This window comes from Mangifera indica, unplaced genomic scaffold, assembly GCF_011075055.1.
Source record: "Mangifera indica cultivar Alphonso unplaced genomic scaffold, CATAS_Mindica_2.1 Un_0073, whole genome shotgun sequence".
Taxonomy (NCBI): Eukaryota; Viridiplantae; Streptophyta; class Magnoliopsida; order Sapindales; family Anacardiaceae; genus Mangifera; species Mangifera indica.
This window is the reverse complement of record NW_025401165.1, coordinates 66211-87675: the sequence shown is the minus strand read 5'-3', so window position 1 is coordinate 87675 and position 21465 is coordinate 66211. Positions and strand designations below refer to the sequence as shown.

General features: G+C 32.0%; 3 protein-coding genes across 4 annotated transcripts; all 3 read left to right on the top strand.

The window, feature by feature from the left end:
• Window positions 1–5415: 5415 nt before the first annotated feature.
• LOC123207361 (protein RADIALIS-like 3) lies at window positions 5416–6344 on the top strand. Its single transcript, XM_044624744.1, has 2 exons — window positions 5416–5868; window positions 6014–6344. The coding sequence occupies exons 1-2, from the start codon at window positions 5582–5584 to the stop codon at window positions 6033–6035; spliced, it is 309 nt and encodes a 102-aa protein (XP_044480679.1). The 5' UTR covers window positions 5416–5581; the 3' UTR covers window positions 6036–6344.
• A 4168-nt stretch (window positions 6345–10512) lies between these two features.
• Window positions 10513–12648, top strand: LOC123207354 (60S ribosomal protein L6, mitochondrial-like). Of its 2 annotated transcripts, none has more exons than XR_006500314.1 (2): window positions 10513–10743; window positions 12017–12648. XR_006500314.1 is itself a non-coding variant. In XM_044624736.1 (2 exons), exon 2 carries the CDS (start codon window positions 12036–12038, stop codon window positions 12342–12344), a length of 309 nt encoding a protein of 102 aa, XP_044480671.1. In that variant the 5' UTR covers window positions 10590–10743; window positions 11996–12035; the 3' UTR covers window positions 12345–12648. The 2 variants fall into 2 exon arrangements, 1 of the variants encoding a protein (XP_044480671.1); XM_044624736.1 differs by having other exon boundaries at window positions 10590–10743; window positions 11996–12648.
• A 6337-nt stretch (window positions 12649–18985) lies between these two features.
• On the top strand, window positions 18986–20446 carry LOC123207360 (GATA transcription factor 18-like). The gene is made up of 2 exons (XM_044624743.1): window positions 18986–19703; window positions 19790–20446. Exons 1-2 carry the CDS (start codon window positions 19254–19256, stop codon window positions 20093–20095), a joined length of 756 nt encoding a protein of 251 aa, XP_044480678.1. The 5' UTR covers window positions 18986–19253; the 3' UTR covers window positions 20096–20446.
• The last annotated feature ends 1019 nt before the right edge of the window (window positions 20447–21465 follow it).

Here is a 21465-nt window from a genome sequence, read left to right as displayed (position 1 = left end):
GAAAAGAATATACTTTGGGTGGAAAATAGTCCTTTGGCCTTTTATTTATAATACAATTAACAGATAGGAGACATAAATTAGTTGGATGTTTGATTAAATTAACACGGCGCGAGACTATTTCCCACCAAAGGTTTTATGTTTTCCCAAAACCTCATTTGCGTCGTTTGAAAAACTCAAAGTCTTAACTATAAGTTGTTAATGTAGATTATTTATATTAGAGTAAGGTTAAAATAATAGTTTTATCCTTAAAAAATAAAATGACAAAAATACCCTTTAATATATATGCATAAATTGTGTAAAAAATATACATTTAAGTTAAGAGAAATTACCAACTTGCCCCTTAGAATGCAATAACCAAACAACTGCTTCTGAATTTGGCGCTTCTTTAATTTGTTTTGTTCATGTGAATTGAATTGATTCATAAGCTTTATTAATCTGTTAATTATCATGGATGTCAGTTTAGATCGATCTGCTTTATATGATGACTATGCTAATTTTTTTGTTTAAGAATTTCATACAGTTTGATGGATTACATGCACACTGAAGCATATATGTTATACGGTTTCAATTTGGAGTCAATGCAAAACCAATATACAGAACAGAATGCATGAAAGGTTTAACCTAGGAGTGCATGGAAATGTTTAAAAGCGGTTAATCCAACAAATTGTAATATGAAATCTCAGGGTTCAAAAAACAGCAACAAAAAACGATTTAGGTTGTCGTTGGTCATAGTCCTCGGTGGAAATATTAGTTCATTCACCTTTAATGATAAAATTAGATTCAAACTGAATCAAATTCAAGTTCGCTTGAGCTTAACTTACATATAATAGAGCTCGAGCTTATTATGTTTGAGCTTGAACTCGATTCGAGTTTAATTCGGCTAGTTTTTAGTTCGAGTTTTTAATTAATTTGTTATTAAAATAACGTCGTTTTAATACATATTAATTAAAACAATATCGTTTTATATCAAAATTTTTTATTTATAAACTTTGATGAGCAAACTCGAACTCAAAATTATTGGCTCAAACTCAAATTCGAGTTCGCTCAAACTTACTTAGAGTTAACTTGTTTTAAACTTATTCAAATCAAATTTAAATATAAATTCAAATAAATTCGATTTAAATCTATCCTTATTTAATAATATTGTTATAAGTGTTATTGTTGTCGTGTTTGCAATCGTTGTTTACCATTAACTGATTTTGGAACTCACAATGCACTTATATTTTGGGGAAAACTCAAAAAGAAAACGAAATGAGAGAGAATGAAATAAACGTTTTCCTTTATTTAAAAAGCGTTTAAATTTTCATTCTTTCTCAAGCAAATAAAAATTAATTTGTCCGGTGTTTTTTTTTTCAAAATCTTGTTAAATGGCAAAAACGCCCCCACTTTTGTCCAAATTTCGTTGACCAATTGCTTTTAAAATTCTCCATAGCGTTGATTTTTGCCTAAAAAATTTGAATCGTCGATTTAAAAAATTATTGCGTATTTAATACGTCTGCAAATCGACGCCATTTTCCTTTGGCACCCACGTGTCATTTCTTCATTATGCCACTCCCACCATCACAAATAAGTCGTCCAACGAATCGCCAAAAACATGGTCTTCCTTCAAAAGTCTTGCCATGCGTTAACATGGGAGGAATTGTCGTGTGGGAAAAAAATCTGCCGCATTTATAATTTATCAGATTTCGTTTTAATAAACGAAATTTTTAATTCCTTAACTTCGTTGATAATAAATCGACACCCTTTTCATTTACCCCACACGTGTCCTTATTTCATTCTGCCACGCTATCCATTACAAAACAATTCGTCGCACGAATCACTAGAACGTGCTAAAAACATGACATTCGTTCAAAACACTTGCCATGCCACACATCAGGACGGGATGCATTTATTTATTTATTATTTATCAGATTTTGTTTTAATAAATAATTTTTTATTATCTTAACAACGTTGACAATAAAACGCACGCAGATTACTTAAATGTCCCTGTGCACTAACAAAATCTCTTAATACTATCAGTGTATAGGTGAGATTTTAAATTTTTCAGGTGGCATGGATAGAATTTTGAAAAAGTATCAAACCTTGGTTGAAAAATAGTCTTTTGGCCAAATTAATATTTCATATAAAATATTTGTTTTAAAATATATATTAATAATATATTAAAAGTTTTTATGTAATTTATTGATAAAATCAATTAATTAAATTATTTTTAAAATTTTTGATTTTATTAGCAATACATTTTTTTAAAATTATTTTTACTGTTACTGTTATTATAATTAAAAACGATATATTGTTATTTTTGGTGTATATTCAACCAAACATGCAACAAGAAACCAAAAATCAAAAACTATTTTTACTGTTCATGTGGTATGAACAGTTTTTTTGTTCTTGCAGTTTAACCAACCAAATCAACTCTAAATCCAACCGAATTCATTTCATCATAATCACAACACAATGAACTTTCTTTCAAGCTATGGACGTACACAATTGGAGTAGATTAAGACAATCAAATTACAAGTAAAATACAGTGGCAGAAATGGTAATTATGTTACAACTATCTGTCATAATCAAAATTAACACACATACACACTCTAATTTGGATTTCTAAGGAAACATAAAGTGTAACCAACGCATAAAGGAAAGTTCCACCAACCTTGGGGCCTTCCACCACCAATCTTCCACCAAGAATGATTGGATAAAGGAAATAAGAAAGAGAGCCAACAAAACTCCTTCAAATTTTCATTCCAAAGTAAAAAAATTGCATTTTACAAAGCATAACCACTTTATATGGGAATAAGTGGTGGCAAGATATATGTGTACATAGCCTTTTAATAAATTAGTTCACCCTAGCCCTTAATTCACTCTAAACCACACAAAATAAGTCATGTCATACTTTAAATAAATGTAATAGGACAAAATGTTACTATTATTCCATAAAAAGTGGGCTCTTGTCTTCACCAAAGCTCTCTTTTCATCCAATTTCGTTCAACTCTCCCAATTGGGCTTTGAACACCTTTTTGGGCTTCAAAATGGAGTGATGGATGGTTGTAACTTCACTTGGGCTTCTCAAAATGATGCTTGGACGTTTGGATCATTGATGGACTTCAAAAGTTACACTTTTGGATCAATTGGAGCAAACTATTCATTTGGACCTTGGGTGGATGTAATAAGACTATATCCAAAAGTGGTTTTGGGCCAAAATTGAAAGTGCAATGCTTTCTTTGGCTTGGGATTTACTGGAACTTCATTCTTCTTGACTTCAAAGGTTGCATGGAGACTTAAGGATGACTTGGAACCCAAAAATGACAATGGAGTCGCATATACATCAATTTTACAAATTTAATAAGAATAAAAAAATAACAAAAATAAGAAATCTTTTAATACATAATATCATGATATTATTTGTCATGTCATCTTTACAGTAAAATGTTGTCATAATTTTTTATTATTTAACCAATCAAGATGTATCAATCAAATAAATCTTAAAAACGAAATCCCAAATGAGACTAGAAGAGAGATTATCGTATTTTAGAGAGATATAGTAGAGGGAGAATGGAGAATTTCATAGAGAAAGAAATTCGAGATAATAAAGAAGTATATTTAATAATTATATAGTGATATTAATTATATGATAGAATGATGAATTTAGATGTTATCCCAAGGTCAATTAACATAATCAAGTAGAGCCATGCACAGATTATGACCTTTTTTTGGGCAAAATTTTAAAGGAAGGTCTTACAAGTCAAATTCAAGACACTATTGGTTTGTGAACAACCAAAGTTGATGAAGTTGAGGCAAGAAAGTCACGATTCACTTGAAATATTGTAAGTTAACCGGTTGATTTACTTACATGTGGTTCCCCGTGACAAGATAAAGAAAGACCAAAAAACTTATTCCCACTAAGGTTTAGTCAAATCTTAAGGTTTTACTTGTAAAGTTTTAAACTTTTAAATATCCCCTATTTATCATCGGTTAGAGTTAATAAAATCTGTTAAATCTAATAGTAAAATTATCAATTAATATTTAATATTAAAAAAATAAAATTATTCTATTTTCATCCTTTAATTTTAAAAACTAACAATTTTTTTTCAAACTTAAGTTTTGAAATAAACATTTTTCCCCTTAGGGTTTTTGCATTTGGGGAGAAATTATTGGAGGAAAGAAATGCAAACCTTTGGGGGAAAATGTGACTTTTTAAAATTTATGTTTGAGGAAAAATTATTAATTTTTAAAACTAAAGAATATAAATGAAATAAAATTTTATTATTTTTAATATTAAAGATTGAATATAACTATACCTTTAAATTTAACAAATTTTAAATTTTTAAATTTTTAAATTTAGGAGGTGAAAATTCGAGAATTCACTAAACCTTTGGTGGGAAATCTTAATGGTTTATTTAGATTCTCACCAACCATACCCTGTAACATTATAAATTCATCTCGTCCCGTAATTCCGGCCAATAACCTTTGAGTTTTTGCATTTGATTCCCATCACCATAGTTTGTCGTTTTGGATTAAAATCTTGATTAATAACAAGTTGATGATCCACTGTTATATTCTGTCACGTTGAAATTTAGTGTCGTTTCTTGGTTTTCCCGTGATTAGAGGAGGATACAACCTAAAAACCTTTGAATTTTCAATTACCTTGTAAAACCACTAGTTGAAGCCCACTTGCCGTTGTTTAAGGAATACCAAACAAAATTTCAGATAAAAGATTTTAGATCAATTATGAAGACAGTATTGCTATTCTGAATTCAATCAAAAAATTATGAATATTTATTTTAAGTATATAAATACGTACATATTTATATGTATTATTATATAATTTAATAATTTTTAATTAAAAAATAATATTTAATTATACAATAATACATATAAATTTGCACGCAATTATCAACTGTCCAAAAACTTCCCCATTGTTTCTTCGGCATTTCCGATGTTGTACACGGATTATTCTCACGTGCTTTTCAACTTTTAATTGTTCCAGGAGACATTATCGGGAACCCGAAATCCATATTTTGTTCACATTTTTTCTTTACATGTCTACTGTAGGCAACCTATAATATTGTATGAGAAAGACAGACCAGTTCAAACTGAAAATTTTTACGGATTTTTTATTCAGAGCATGCTAGTGGGTTCATTTCTTTTTATAAAGTTTAATTTTCTACAGACAGAGAAACCCGACATGCGTAACTTTACAAGAAAGACATTGTACTTGCAATTGATAGATTATTTAGACTTCAAAAAGAAAGAAAAACATCGACATAGTGATCCTTAATCTTGCTAATGAATGTAGTCAATTTAATATGTAATGACTGTGAAGTTTCAGCCAACTTGCACCACCCCATAAACCACGTTTCTGGCCTGGTCGCTGCTACCATGGCAATTGCTGAGCAACTTCCCATCTCCTTTTCTTTCCTTTTACTTGACTCTTGAGTCAGCCGTTTACGTGCTTTTCTTGTTTGAGAAACTTTCTTTAATTATTCCATTTGTGTTGTGTTTCATATTTACTAAGGATTTTCAATTACGTTTTTTTCTTTGATCATAAAATTATATTGGATTTCTGCCAGAAAATTAATAGATGGAATCGGATCAGCGTTCTTCTTCCACCTCTTGGACAGCCATGCAGAATAAATTGTTCGAAGATGCTTTGGCAATACACGATAAGGATTCACCTGACCGGTGGCAAATTATTGCCAAGATTGTTGGTGGTACCAGCCCTGAGGAAGTCAAAAAGCGGTATGAAATTCTTGTAGATGACATCAAGAACATAGAGTCTGACAGAGTTCCCCTTCCTGATTATAAAGCAAATGAAAGCACCAGTGAGGGACTCAACATTGTTAGTAACGAAGACCAAACCGAGCAAAGGTGACAATTTTTTTTCTCTCTTTTCTGTACTATCTCATCCCTTCATCATTTGCACTCTGACACACCAGTATCCTCCAAGTGAAACTGCTCGCAAGTACGCCTGAAAGTCTGTCAATAATTGCTTCTACTTTGATTTCCTCTGCAGGCTGAAGCATCCAAGGCCGTAATTGAGATTTTAACAAGAAGATCGAATATTTGGCATTTACTATATATGGATCAGTGATGAGAAACCAATGGTCATTTTCTTGATCATTACCTTTAGATTGAGACAAATTTACTTCAAGACCTCCATTATTCTGCTCTTATTTTGTTCTTCTCTATATATAGACAGTATGTTTCTGTAATTCGTAAGCTTCAAGGAAGAATCTTCAAATTTCTCCCAGTAAACGTGGTTGTTCAATTTACAGATGAATTTTCCCTTTCTATATATTCATGATTGATTGCCATAATAACACAATATGTAATTTGAAACCAGTAAGATTTCAATGCATTCTGGAAATCTCTGATGTTGGCGTTATTGAAAAGGGTTCTTTGATCCAAAATCATTGAACAGTCGATGGTGTGTATTGCCTGCAACAATTATGATTTTTTGGCAGAGTAAGTCCTTAAATATATTTGTGTGATGCAAAAGATACTCGTTAGGTGGGTAGATTCAATGGAGATATTGGCTAGAAACTCACCTTCTAAATATAAAGGTTGAATTGAATTAATTTGTCTTGTTTTTTTATGCATAAATGAAGCCCAAATTCATCCAATCGAGCACATTGTGTTTTTATCCAAGTTCAATCGATTTTAAATTGAGGTTGGGTTGAATTTACATAAGAGGAACTTTCAAGTTATGATCTAAGACATTGTGTCAAGTTTAATTTACGCAAGTTTCAAATTTAATAAATTCAAATCGAGTTTAAATTGTCTCACCATTCATAAAAAGTTAAGCACGACTATACTATTATTCGAATTTAATTTGAATCGAATACATCATCATTGGGAATATACAAACTAAAATAGAAAAACTCAAGAGTGATTATCATAAACCTCCACACCGGTGTTAGGTTTTCTAAAAAAAAAAAAAAAAAGAGAAAACCTCCCGGAGGTATAGAAAAAGAATCCCCTAAACCCTCTCCTGAGGTGTCAATTATCATCATGTACCTCCCTTCTACGTCCTCTAATGGAAGAATTATATAGAAGAAGGCAAAATGTCTGAAATGCCCCAACTAGAGTAGAAGTCAAGCAACTTTTTTTAACTGCAAAAAAGAAATTGATTTACCATTGGATGCCAACGGTGTTAAAACTCCAAGCGTTTTCAAATTTGGCCAAACAACTCTTGTCGACCCAAAACTTTGATGAAGTAAAAATTTCATACCTTCAAGTGTAAAAAGTCTAATTTCTCATCCAACATCTATTTTTACTAGTGAAAATCATTAAATGGAAAGGTAGAAATGTTTTTTTTAATGTGTATCTAGTGTAGATATATTAAATGTGTCAGGTCAAATGTCTAAGTAATTTGACACAACATATCCCGACTTAATACCAAAAAAAAAAATTATGTCAAACCTGTAACTTTAACAAACTATGTCTTGGGTCATGAGATAAAACTTATAGGTCAATCTGATATAGTTCAATATTATTGAACCAATTTTTAAAATTTGTTTGGATGGATAGTCCAATTTGGTACAACTCACTATTGTAGTGAGCAAAAAAATTAATTTTACATAATTAAAAAAATAAAATATTTATTTTTTGGGCCGACTTGTTAAAGACCCATGGGGGCACGGTTTGGAGGCTTTGGGCCATGTCTCAAGCTTTGAGTTTTTGTTGAATCAACCTAACACAAAAGTTTGTCGAGTGGTGGATGTTGGCAAAACCCAACACATGAGCCCAATGGGCCGTACCATGATCAGTTGACTAGACCCAACCTAATATATTGCCACCTCTTGTCTAGTTTACTAATTCACAACTCTTAAAACAAATGGGGCACAAGTGGTAGCTTGTCTAGTGTACTAATTTGCAAAAGTTGGAGTATTCATGTGATTTTGTAAATAAAGTGGGGGAATTGTAGGGTGCTAATTATGGATGAGACAGACCTCTTTCGCACACCTCATCTATGGCCAAAAGACTAAATACCACCCACGGTTTGGTAAAATCCTAACTCTCATATATTAACTTTCGAAAATCCAAATATCTACCATTCTTGTTAATGTTATGATAAAAATATTATTTAGCTACAAATATTTAAAAAAAAAACTAAAAATTATCAAATTTCCTTCTTTAGTTTAAAATCTAATAATTTCTTTCCTCACCCAAAAATTGAAAAGTAGTAATTTCCCTCTAAGGTTCTTTTACGTCACCACTTTCCAGCAAACCTTGCCGTCTTCGACCATATTCTCTCTCTCTCCTGGCTTCTCTCTCCCTTCCAATCTTTCTCCCTCCCTCTCTGACTAGCCTTGTCATTGACGAAGATTTATCATTTTCGTCTCCAACAAAGACGACCAATGAGGGAGGGAGAGAGAATGTGGTCGGAGATGGCAAAGTTCGTCAGAAAAAACCTTAGAGACACTTTTTAAACTTTGGATGGGGGAAATTGTTAGAATTTTTAAAATAAAGGGGTAATTTGATAAATTTTTATTTTTTAATAGTTTTAACTAAATAACATTTTTAGCTTTAACCCTAACAATGAATTTTAACAGAATAGTAAATATTTAGATTTTTAAAAGCTAACAAGTAGAAATTTAAGATTTCACCGAACCTTGGGTGGGAATAAGTCTTTTGGTCCTCATCTACTGTTTAATATACTAAGAATGGCAAGTGAAAAGTTGACTAGATAGGGTTCATTTAGGGCTGGATTCGAGTCAAGCCCATTCGAGCTCGAGCTCGACTCGAACGAGTTTGAAACAAGCCAACCTTAAGCTAGCTCGAGCTAATGTTTTCGAGCTCGAGCTTAATTGTCAAAGAAGCATTAGGAAAGAAAAGCCAGAAGAATTGGTAATGGCCCTAGGGGTGGCAAAAGAATCATTTCTTTACTAGATATCTCCCTTTCACATATCTTACGATCTTGTACACATGCTTGACTGGAACGGTTAAATTTAAGGTTGTTACAGTTTATGATGCTTTATCAATATTTAGTGCACAGTTTGTCAGCTTATGCATTTCATCTACTATATATAGAAATCTCAATTTTGTTTCATAATGTGGAAGTCTAGATTTGCTGGTGTTATACATGTTTATTTCCATGACATAGCTGATGAAGTCATGGATAACCTGGTGAAGTTTTGTTGCATAATCCTTTTAAGATTCTATTCAATCTGCCAGTCTTTTACTGAATGTTTACCTACTCCATTTTCGGAAGTATTGAGCTGTGGTCAGATAGATGAAGGAATTAACCTCAATGTTGCTGGAAGTCTTCTGCTGGAACAACCATTAACATTGCCCTTCGTTGAAGCAGCGGTCTGCCTTTCTACCTCCCTCTGTGTGTGTGCGTACAATGATTCATTTAGTGTCATTTTTTTGGCTTATTTACTATCCAATCAAGTAGTAGTTTTAACATGTTGACTTTAGTCTATTTCAGAGAGACACTTGCTTTGTATCTTCTGATATTACTTAGCATATGTCATTTTGTTTTCGGCAGGTAGGGAGAACTGATACTGTGATGAGACTTTCCAAAGCTCTAACCAAAAAGTTCATCCGGGAAGCTCTATAGTAGTGCTTTTGAACCATCGGCCATTCCAATTATAGTGTTGCAGAGTTGTGGGATTCAACCCATCTTAGAATGCTATTATATATTTAGATTTTGGTATCTGAATACTTGGCCGTAGGGAAGTGCCTCAGCATCAATAATATTATGCTCTAAATTATACGGGTTCAAAATAAATCTTTTTTTTTTATAAATAATATCAAACTAATAAACAAATTTTGCTTAAACATTTGTTAAAAAAAAAATCAATCATGATACTCAAACTTATAATGATTAGAACATATAATTTCTAAAAAATAACTATTTACTTGATTTTAATGAAATAATTAGATGAAAAAAAGTTTTTATTTCATGATATAGAAAAAAAAATATAATTTTGTAAATTATTCCCTATAGAAGACATTTAAATAAATATGAGATACATTTTTTTCTTCTTTTTCATTTTATTTTCAAATTTATGTTTTCTTTACAAACTTTTAGAAATTTATCTACTCTAATATAAAATAAATAAATTATTCAAAAATAATTAAATTTTTTAAAAATACTCATATTTTGATCAAACTCGATTATATCGATTTTAATTAGTTTATCTAATTCACCAATTTTAACCGGTTTGATTAAGTCAATAAGTAAACTGGTTTTAATGTTAATTTGATTAGATTTAGAGTCAACTTTTAATTCTATCTGTTGAACTGATCAATTCAATTTGGTTTTCAAAATAGTAATATTAACACAACAGAAACAATGAACCCTCCCAAAAAAGGTCCATTAACAACTCACGCTCACCATTACTGATGGGAAAGATAGCACCAAAAAAGCTAATGTCTATTTAGACTTGTACAATCAATACATAAGAATTAATCAATATCTCTTCGTAAACACAAAATTCTCAAGATAAAGTTAAAAAGTGAAAATATACTCATTCATGTAATCAGCCACGATGACACCGAAATGTAAACCTAAAAAAAAAAAAAATAAGGGGTAGAATTGACCGTATCAAATCTTATTTCTCTCTAGAACGATATAACTCTAGCATCCAAACAGCTAGTTAGAAGCGGAAAATCTAGAGAAAAGGCACGCCCGCCCTTAAGTGTCTTATTAGCCTCTCTGCCCTGCTTCAATCTCCCAATATTTCTATCAAACGACGGCGAATCAACCGGTCACCTGAAACAACGAGGATTTCGGTAACGCCCTAACCCTTTCCAAATTTTGCTTCATTTAAAATTGCATCATTCTCGTCGTAATCATCTGTAACATCTAGGGCTGGGTCACTCGACAGTGCCCACATGTTTGGCTATTTTTTCGTTTGAAACCTTCTTCTTCAAATTCTAATTTTTGGATGAAATTTCTCTTGGCGTATGCTGGACATTGTGCGTGTGTGTGGCTGCTACTATAACAACACTTTTCGCTGTTGTGCACCGTTTTTAATTAAATTACATGTATTGGTTGAGCCTCGATGCCGAAGTTGTTCTAGTTGTCTTATAACCCAGTCTTTAGTTCATTATTGGCAGAGCTTTTTTTCCTTGTGTCTATTATAGCTTCAATTGAAATTTACAGTAGTTACTCCTCCAAATATATAAAATGTTTATGTCTAAATCACAGGTCATTCATGTCCTCGAGTTTAATAGTAGGTTTTCTTTCAACTTTGATGAATGTAAACTTGACAGTGTTGATATATAAGTGTTCTTAACAATATTGGTAGTTTCTGTTGCTTTTAACATTAACTGTTTTAGTACTAGATTCTATTGTCTGAAACATAAACTGTTTAGTACTAGGTTCTAATGCTTGGAACATAAACTGTTTTAGTACTCCATTCTATTGTCTGAAACATAAACTGTTTAGTGCCAGATTATATTGCTTGAAACATAGACTGTTTTAAGTACTAGAATCTATTGCATGAAACATAATCAAAACCTAAACTGTTTTGGTACTAGATTCTATTGCTCAAAATGTAAACTTTTTAGGTACTAGATTCTATTGCTAGAAACATAAACGGTTTTGGTACTAGATTTTATTGCTTGAAACATAAACCTTTAACGTTTTGAAATAATGTACTATATCACTTTATATTTAAGTTTCAAAATCTTTTGTTTTCCAAAATTCCTACTTCCTAATTTTTTTCACAACAAAAATTTATGAATGGGAACTGGAATAGGACCACTAGTTGGGTTTTAATTTACTGATTAGTAACTTTTGTAATGTGTTCACGTTTGATTTCTGGACATTGGGTTTTAATTTACTGATTAGTAACTTTTGTAATGTGAACACGTTTGATATCAGGACATTGGGTTCATTTACTGATTAGTAACATTTGTAATGCCTACACGTTTGATTTCAGGACATTGGATTTTAATTTACTGGTTGGCAACTTTTGTAATATGTATACATTGGGTTTCAGGACATTGGGTTTAATTTACTGATTAGTAACTTTTGTAGTGCCTACACATTTGATTTCAGGACATTGCGGTGATTTGTAATGGAAGCCAGATTTTTTCGCTTTCTAAAGATTGTAGGTGTTGGGTACAAAGCCAGAGCTGAATCAGAAGGCCGTCTCTTATTTCTCAAACTGGGGTACAGTCATGAGGTTGAACTTACTGTTCCTCCAGCTGTACGTGTTTTCTGCTTCAAAAACAATGTAATTTGCTGCACTGGAATTGACAAGCAAAGGGTGCACCAGTTTGCCGCTTCTGTCCGTAGTTGCAAGCCTCCAGAAGTTTACAAGGGCAAGGGTATAATGTATATTGATGAAGTTATCAAAAAGAAACAAGGAAAAAAGTCAAAATGATGGTGGATATGCGAGGTTCTGATTTGCCATGTTTTTGCATCTTTATCCGGCTTTATCAGCAATCTCATGATCCGTAATACTAAATTGATTCTTAGCTTAAAATAGAGCATCCGTTTGGAACTTCTAGGGATTTTGATAATGTTCTTGCACCTCTATGTGGCTTTGTTAGCAATGCCATATTATGTAAAACTAAGTTGATTCATTGCTTAAATTAGAGCATCTTTTTGGAACTTCTAAGGATTTTGATGAGGAGCTTTGCAATATTTGAACGCATAATCAATAAATCACCAGGAGCTGTGTATCATCTTTCCAAGGTTTTGCTATTGGAATCAATTTAGTAAAACTTCTCGATCGAAATTTCTTTGGACAAATTTGAAGTTTAATGTTTCTATTTATTATCTGAGAAGCTATTTATCCAATATTGGCTTGGTTCAGAGAATTAGGTGGTCTTTCTTGTACAGACAGAGTTTTATACTTGTGCCAAGGGGAGTAGATGGAGTTGTCCCATTCCATAGCCGAAACACTCAAACAGGCGAACACTGGTATGTGGATAACTGTTATGTCTCAGCCCGTTGGCATACGCTTAAGGTTTGTCAGTGATCCTTGCTGCTTGGAGTCTCAGAAATTAACTTCTATATCTGATAGTAGGCTGATATGTTGCTCTGTACGTACAAGGAATGGAAAATTTATTTTCAAGAGGTCACATTTTATTATTACAGTGGGCTTTTCCGAAATGTTTCATAGCTCCTTTTGGTTACCTCTGATGTGATAACATGGTTCATATTTGCTCTTCCCAAACTACTATTTCTTTCAGGATAAAGTGGCGGATCATTTTTCTCTGGCGGGAAAGTCAAATTCGGCTAAAAATCTAAATTAAGAGTTAGAGTGAAACTATTATTTTAATAATAATATTTAAAAATATATAATTTATTATATTATCTTGTTAGATTTTAAAAGTTAATAAATTTATTATTTTTAAGTTATTTATTTTAAAAAGTCATATTCTCTCTCTCAAAATTTAAGATTTTTTTATTTATTAGAAAAAAATCTAAGGTTTTTTCCTTTCATCTCTGATGACTATCTCTAGTATTGATAATCTTCTCTTTTCACTTTAAACTATCATTGAAGTTAGTTATGACCTTTTTCTCACCCTAAATTGTCGTCTAAATGATTTTCATTCGGATTTATCAAATTCAGATGAAAATCATCTGGATGACGAGTCTCATGGCCTGATGTAATTATTTTAAAATGTTTTTTTATGTTTCTTATTATATTAATTAAAAATTATTTTTTCTTGAAAAAGTTAATGAATAAAAATATAATTATAATAAAATAAAGATTATCTTGAAATCTTCTAATACTTAATATGAAAATAATAATCGAATTAATTTTTATATTATTTAATATATCATCATTAATAATAAAAAATTATTATTATTTATTAATTAAATAAAATAATGAATAATAAAAAAGTATATTAACCTTTATTCACCGACTGCCAACACCTCTTTCACTTATTTTCTAGGATCATTTTATCCGGTCCTCCCAAACATTATGAAGATTCGTTAATTGATAGAGACAATGGAAAGGCACGAATCAAGATTTCGTGAATAGGAGGCTAGACGATAAAGAGATGTATGTCCCACTCCAACACATCATATCATAACCGTTTGACCCCAAAATCCACTTGGCTCCTTTTAATGCCTTCTCCCCATAATTAATCGTTGGAGTCTTGCATAAATACGGCAATCTTTGACCGGTAGGTAATCCATCATCCCTCAACTGCACCTCTCTGTGTACGTACTTTTTACCTAACAGTCACCTAAATCAATCCAGTTATATATGTACAACTTAAAAAATGTGGATATCTATAACTATTTTTTTACCATGAAATTTCCATTCGGTTGCCAGACTGGGGTAAAAATACGACACTCTGAAGTAAATTTTAATTGATAAAATATGAAAAAGAATAGTAAATTTGTCTTTATATTTTATGTTGTTTGAAAATAAGAATATTGAATTAATTAAATAATTTATAAATTTTTTAAAATAAATTTTGAATTATAAAATTTAAAAATATAACTATGATAGGGTACGTATTTAAAATAGATAATATCTTGATAGTGAACAATCTCATATTGATAAAATACGGGAGAAATGTTGAGTTTATCTATATATCTCATATCTTATGGGGATAAGAAGATTGAATTAGTTAAATATCATGTGAATTTCTTAAACTGTTAAGACGTATTTTAAATTGTAAAACTCAAAATTAAAACTATGATAGATTGTATGTTCAAAGTGAATAATATTTTAACAATAAACCGGCCTATTAGATCAAAGACATTATAAAAAAAAACGTTATGTTAACATTCTTTAGTCATCTGCAAAAGGTTTGAACTAGATTCAAAGTGTTAAAGAGAAAGAAGTTATTATTATAAGAGGGACAAAATCAATAGTTTCGTAAAGAACATGTACTGATGTGGGAAGACTAAATCCAAGTGGATGATACCTCTCCCTAGATTGGAGCATTCTATACTTTTGAATCTTATTTACATTAAAACAAACCGTTTGATGAAAATAATTACAGCAACCAGCTTATACTAGATTATCCCATGTTTAGTAAAGCGTGATACTTGCTTTTATGAGTTGAATATTAAAGAGATCTTAGCTCTTTTTAACCATCATATTATAGCAATGTTTTACTATTAATTAATATTAAACCATGTACATGTGCGGAGTAATATTATGTGTATCTATTTTGAATACATAAATGAGTACACACTTATGTGTGTTATTATATGATTGAGTGTTATTTTATCTTTAATTTAAAATCATCCAATCACACATGGAGTGTGTGTTTATTTGTGTACTTAAACTGGATATATATAGTTTTTTTTTTTTTGGCTGTGTGTGTACTTCATGTCTCACCTTAGCAAAATTCTTAATCTTGCTTATGTGATAGTAATATTATACTTTCCAAAATTTTATCTCAAAAATATTAATTTATTCATTTATAATGCTATATAAAAAATTATGAATTAGGCTTTAGAAGGGTAATAATCAAATTTTGAAATAATCCACTTCCATTAATGTTTCAATTTTTAAGATATTTTCACAGTACTTAACTTCATTACTTGTGAGATTTGTACAGTGGAACCGCACCTTAATCTTTTTATAGGGTGGGAAGGAAAGAGGAGAAAGAAGGGTTAATCTTTAGATAAGAAAATAATTAGAAGTTTAGAAGACTAAAGCGAAAATTTTCTTTAGAGCCATATTTGAAGCTGTAGTCTGAATGCCTTCCTTAAGAGGGGACAATTAGAGGTTACAGAGAGTCTTAAATTTCATGTAATGATACTGACAGTAAGTATCTTTTTCATGACGGCCTAAGAGGAGTTTCTTTTCTCCAGCAAGGTACCAGTTCCTTTATAAACATTGGTCCATTGGGTCATATCTCTAACCCTTTAACTTTTCTCTATCTTATTTCAATATTATTACTTTAATCTTACCTGGCACTGGAAAGAAAAAACATCCTGTCAACAACAAAATCACTAGAACAATTCCAATTCCAATTCCAAACGCTTTCAAACTCCAACCAAAGAAACCAAAACATTTAAAATCCTTGAAAACACAGATATAGAGAAGAGACATTCCAGTTGTATCTTGTTGCTTTTGAGGAATGAATATTTATGTGCTCAATATATACAGTGTTCAAAGCTCATTATTAATTTAGCGTCTCTAGGGCTTGTTTACTAACACATTTGCATGCATGCATGCAAGTTTCGACGATGCCTAGTGGGCATTTTCTTGATTAGTGAAGTGGATTATGACTAATCATTATTATTTACAAGGCAAATCAGATACGATTCTCCTTTGTTTCCTTGGGAAAGTGGAACAATCCCATCATTAATGAGCATGCATGTAGGTGAATTAACCTTAATTAGTCATTTGTTTTGTTGATGGTTTAATTACAAAGTGAATAAATAGAGGGAGAGCATCTTTTGGAAAGTGGGGGGGTCTTCCTGTTTGTCCAACTATGAGCTCACCAATCTCTAGACGATCTGATTCTCTCTCTCTCTCTCTTCATGTTTTTTTGAATCTTTTGATCAAATGGGGTCGATATTCCAGAGGAGTTTGTTGGGCTTTTTTTTTTTTATTACAGAAATATCATCTCAGATTATTTTTATAAGAATCAAATCAATGAGATTAAATAGGTTAAGTTTTAAATCAAATGACTAGTTTTATAATTATTAAATCAAAGAAATCAAGATTTTAACTTTAAAATATGAAAAAATTTAAATTCATATTTTTTATATATAAATTTCTTTTTTTTGGTCTTTCAAATTATTCTATAATAGCAGATTTATTGGGTGGTGTTTTCCAGGGAATGAATGTGGGGTTTTAACTTTTAAGGACTAATATTTACAATTTTTTAATTATTATACTTAGTGATTTGTTTTGTTTTTTTTTATTTTTATTATTTTGGAGCTTTTCTTTATTGAGTTTCCATCTTTGACTCAAGAAATCTGAACAAGAAGGAACGAACAAATGTTGCTTTGATGATTGCAGAGTATCCCATTTGGATACCTTTAACTTAGCTTTCTTTTTGGTCTCTCTGATAAAATCTACGGATCTTCTACGAGCAGTGGTCTACGGCCATTATTATTATTACTGTTACTGTTACTGTTACTGTGACTATTACTTTTTGGATTGTGGAGAGTTTTGGATTCGGAAATTGAGGTGATTATCATTATGACCAACTTGGCTTTCTATGCTTCACGTGATTGATTTTTCAGGGTACGAAGAACACTGTATCTCACTGTTACTGCGCCTTGTAATAATTTCAAACTGCTTGTTGGTTTCTCGTAAGGTCTTATTATTCTTAGATTGCAAATTTGACCATCTTCCAACCACCAAAATAGTTGAGGATCCACGTGTAGGAGGAATCTTAGATTTAGAGATGCCTCTTATAGTTATTAAATCGATAAATCAATAATTTAATTTTAAAATATTAATAAAATAATCTAAATTCCTGCTTTTATTGGTGAAATTTCAACTTTTTTTTTTTTAAATTTTAGTGAAGAATGATGTGGGATGAAAAAAGTGATTGAATTATGGCACGTCCCGAGGCTAGTGACGATGAGGAGGGGTGGATTTTGATCAGATTCAAATATCAATTGATTTGGGTTTAATTTAAATATAAAGTAATTTGATTTAAATTCGATTTAAGTTTTTCAAGATAAAATTAAGTTTTATTAGAATAAAAATAACTCAATTTAATTTAGTTTTGTAACTTAAATCAATAATTCAAATTCATAATTTAGTTTAACTTTAATTAATTGTTAGAATTGATAGTTCAAATATATGATTCGGATTTGTAGTTTATTAACAAAATGACATAATTTTATTTAAATAATATTCAAAATTTCTGATTCAAATCATAAATTCGAACTGTCAATTCAAACTACTGAATTCGAACAGAATTGAATTATGAATTTAAACTATTGATTCAAATTGTGAATTTAAACTAAATTGAACCATATATCTTTTGGCTCAAATTTAATTTGAATTAAAAAATCGGTCAAATTTTTTAACTCAAATTCAGTTTAAATTTTAATCAAATAAATTTAAATCAAATTAAATTGAATTAAATTAGTTTTTAAAAATGAATCGACTCAGATCATATCCAAGCCTAAGTGTGATAAAAGTTTTGACAAAAACGATTGATAGACATATTTAAGAATAAGTATACGTGATTATTCGTTTTTATAGGTATATTGTTATTTATTGGGGACACCCTAACCAAAGGACATGCGCCATCTAAGTAAAGGATGCATTAAATGAGAACGAAGTTATTTTGACACAAATTGATTGAGAACTGAAATCAGTCCCTGCTAAGTTTAAAACACGGCGAAACCAATAATTCTAAGGTATAATGTAAACATGTACGAGTCTGATTTTTAAGAAGACAATTTCGGAGATACTGTGTAGGCAAGTTAGAAATTTGACCCTGTGACGAATGCCATTTGTAAGGCGCGTGAGAATGAGAAAGAGAAAGTATTCCATTTTCCTTGGGAGGGTGGCAGTGACAGAGCAGAGATACGGATGCGGACAGATGTTAAGAGAAGTGGAGGGAGGGGGTGTCCTCGTGATCGGAGAAGGCAGATCCATGGAAGACTGTTCCCCCTAGTCACGTGGGCTCTTTTGACTGACCAATGACCAACCATCTCCTCCCCTTAGCCTTGTTAACAGCGCCTCCACCCCTTTTCTCTTTATTTTTAACGAAATCTATCAACTTACTTTGCTCTTTCAGCTTATAGATCGAACCAAATAGTTATAGCAGCGGCCGCAACATCGCTACAGCAACCCTTTCACCGATTCTCGTATATTTCTTTATTATAAATCAATCACAGTTGCATAGACTCTTGCCATATTATAATAAACTGCCCTCTGGGTCCCTCTCTGTCACTGTGTCTTTATATCACTGTCACTATATACTTATGCCGTATGCATCTGATCCCCCTATTTGCATTTCACGACAACGTGGACTGCAGGTGCTGACTGTTATTTCGCCATTTTATTAGCTTATAAAGCTACCAGACAATCAACTCTTCTCACTCTCACCCCGCTACTACCATTTTAGCTCTCTCTTTTATGTTATCTATTTTTCAAACACTGTATTATTACATTTATCTCTCCCCTCGACACTTTTACTATTTGCCTCCTACTCTCTGCCTGCTTCTTAAACTATAAATTAACTTACCATCACCCACTTGTTTATATTATTGTTATATTACTTCTTCTCTCTGTTTTAATTTCTCTCACTTTCATAAACACAAACCCTTTCTCCTTCTTCTTCTTCTTCAACTATTCTTTTAACAAGGAAAAGAAGATAGAAGAAATCAAGGAATGATGCATAGGTGCAGAAGCTCTCAAGGAAACATGGCGGGGCAATGTTCATGCGGGCTGTTTCATAATCACAGCCAAGGCAATTCATTTTCCATGGCATTTTCGATGCCAACCTACAAATCTTTCGATGAAACAGACATGTATTCTTCTATGTCCCCTTCTTCTGTTGATTGTACTCTATCTTTGGGTACTCCTTCTACTCGATTGTGCGAAGACGATGAGAAGCGGATCCGCCATGAAAGACGCTCTGATTCTTGCATGTCAAACTATTATTCGGACTTGTTGCCGACCAAAAATGCACCTTATGCACCACAAACGCATAAGCCCAGCCGTGGAGCAAATACTGTCTCCAATAATAACCCTGCTAATGACCCTCTCCTCGCTCGTCGTTGTGCTAACTGTGACACAACTTCCACCCCACTTTGGAGGAACGGACCAAGAGGCCCAAAGGTAGATATATGTATACATGCATATTTTCAATTGAATTTGATTTGCTTCTTCGATACATTTTTTAACTGATTTGATATTAAATGCAGTCTCTTTGCAATGCCTGCGGAATTCGGTACAAGAAGGAAGAGAGAAGAGCCACGGCAGCAAATGCAAGCAACACAGGTGCAAGTGCAAGCGCAAGCGCCTCTGGAATAGTGGAGGCACACCACGCTTATCATAATAATTCGTGGGTTCATCACGCACACACTCAAAAAATGTCTTGTTTTTCACCGGCGAATGAATTCAGGTTCATTGAAGACAGCGATCAAAATTCTGAAACAGGCATTCCTTTTCTTTCCTGGAGGTTCAATGTCACTGACAGGCCTAGTCTTGTCCATGACTTTACCAGATGAAAAAAAAAGTAAGGTCGACGGTCAAGATCATGGACGAAGCGATGGAAGTGTGACAATACATATATTAACTTCTTGTGTATCACGATGATGATGATGTTGAAGATGTCTCGTCAAGTCAAATCCTTTTTCTTTTAAGTTGTTTTCCTTTTTTCTTCGTCGGCATACATAGATGGATTGAAAATAGGATGACTATATGTCCTTATTTTGCTTTTCTTCTTTTAAGGTTTTTAACTTTCTTTTTCCTTTGACTAGTTGTATAATCAAAACCTTTCTTTGAGGTAGATGATGATCATGGTGTTGTCCATGTCGTGATAAGGGATGTTGATTATAAAAGTGCCCTTTAATTCGTTTAGGTTTTATATATATATATATATATAAAAAAAACATATTGTCATGGACATTGTTTACTGTTTTGCTGAATTTCATACACTGAGAAGCTGGTTCAAAGCATATGATTCTGATGATAAATCTGATCAGCCAATCACCACATCCATCAACGTCTTTCTGATCTGAGCCGGAGTACACTGTTGGGTTCAGAGAACAGTAGAGCCTTTTGTCCTGTCTGTTTAGCTTTGTCAACAGAGAAAAAAAAAAAAAAAGAACCGAAAATATTTTATTTTTAACCCGAACAGGATCTCTTATATCAAATTCAGGGTTTATTATAAGAGAATAGTTAAACCCATGTTCTCGTATGTAGCCTCCTCTTTTAGCCACCTCTTGAGGGCGCCAAATTGCCTCTTGCACAGTTGTAAAATCATCTACTGTCAAAATTCCGTTGACTCATTCCACCCACAATTTTATTTCTAAATTTAATCACTATAAATATTTTGATAAATCTCTGTAAGCATGAAAAAAAATGATTTAACTGATGCGATATAGCTTCATATGATTTTCTGTAAAAGTGGACTGTTCATGTCTTAAACAGAGAAGAGAGAATAGTTGATGGTTGCAGAGAAACATTTAATGGCAAGTTCAAGTACTGAGTAAAAGCAACACTGTAGTTAAATTGCAGCGTTTGCCAGAAAGTATGGGTGCGAAAGGGAGGAGCTCAGAATTTGGCAAACTTTGCTTAAAATGGATCTACTTTCTCTTTCAATATGCTGACAAAGTTAAAAGTCTCTGAACTCAGGATCATAAGAATAGGAAAATTTTGAGGTTTCAACTTATTCATTGCAGAGATTAATATTTATGTGGGCACAAGCATAATAACTCCCCCAAGAAAACATTTAATCTGGATGCCATCTTTAGTTTTCCTCCCTGACACAATCATAAATGCATCAAGCAACTGGCATCCTTACGACAATCTTCTGCAATTATGTGAAAAATCAACTTAGTAAGTTCAATTTGAGGGTGGTTAAGTACTTTGACCA

Excerpts from the sequence above, each read along its gene's own strand:
- LOC123207361 (XM_044624744.1), top strand. The coding sequence starts at position 5,582 with ATGGAATCGGATCAGCGTTCTTCTTCCACCTCTTGGACAGCCATGCAG. Across the intron at positions 5,869-6,013 it reads GAAGACCAAACCGAGCAAAG|GCTGAAGCATCCAAGGCCGT; the intron begins GTGACAATTTTT and ends TTTCCTCTGCAG.
- LOC123207354 (XM_044624736.1), top strand. The coding sequence starts at position 12,036 with ATGGAAGCCAGATTTTTTCGCTTTCTAAAGATTGTAGGTGTTGGGTAC.
- LOC123207360 (XM_044624743.1), top strand. The coding sequence starts at position 19,254 with ATGATGCATAGGTGCAGAAGCTCTCAAGGAAACATGGCGGGGCAATGT. Across the intron at positions 19,704-19,789 it reads ACGGACCAAGAGGCCCAAAG|TCTCTTTGCAATGCCTGCGG; the intron begins GTAGATATATGT and ends TATTAAATGCAG.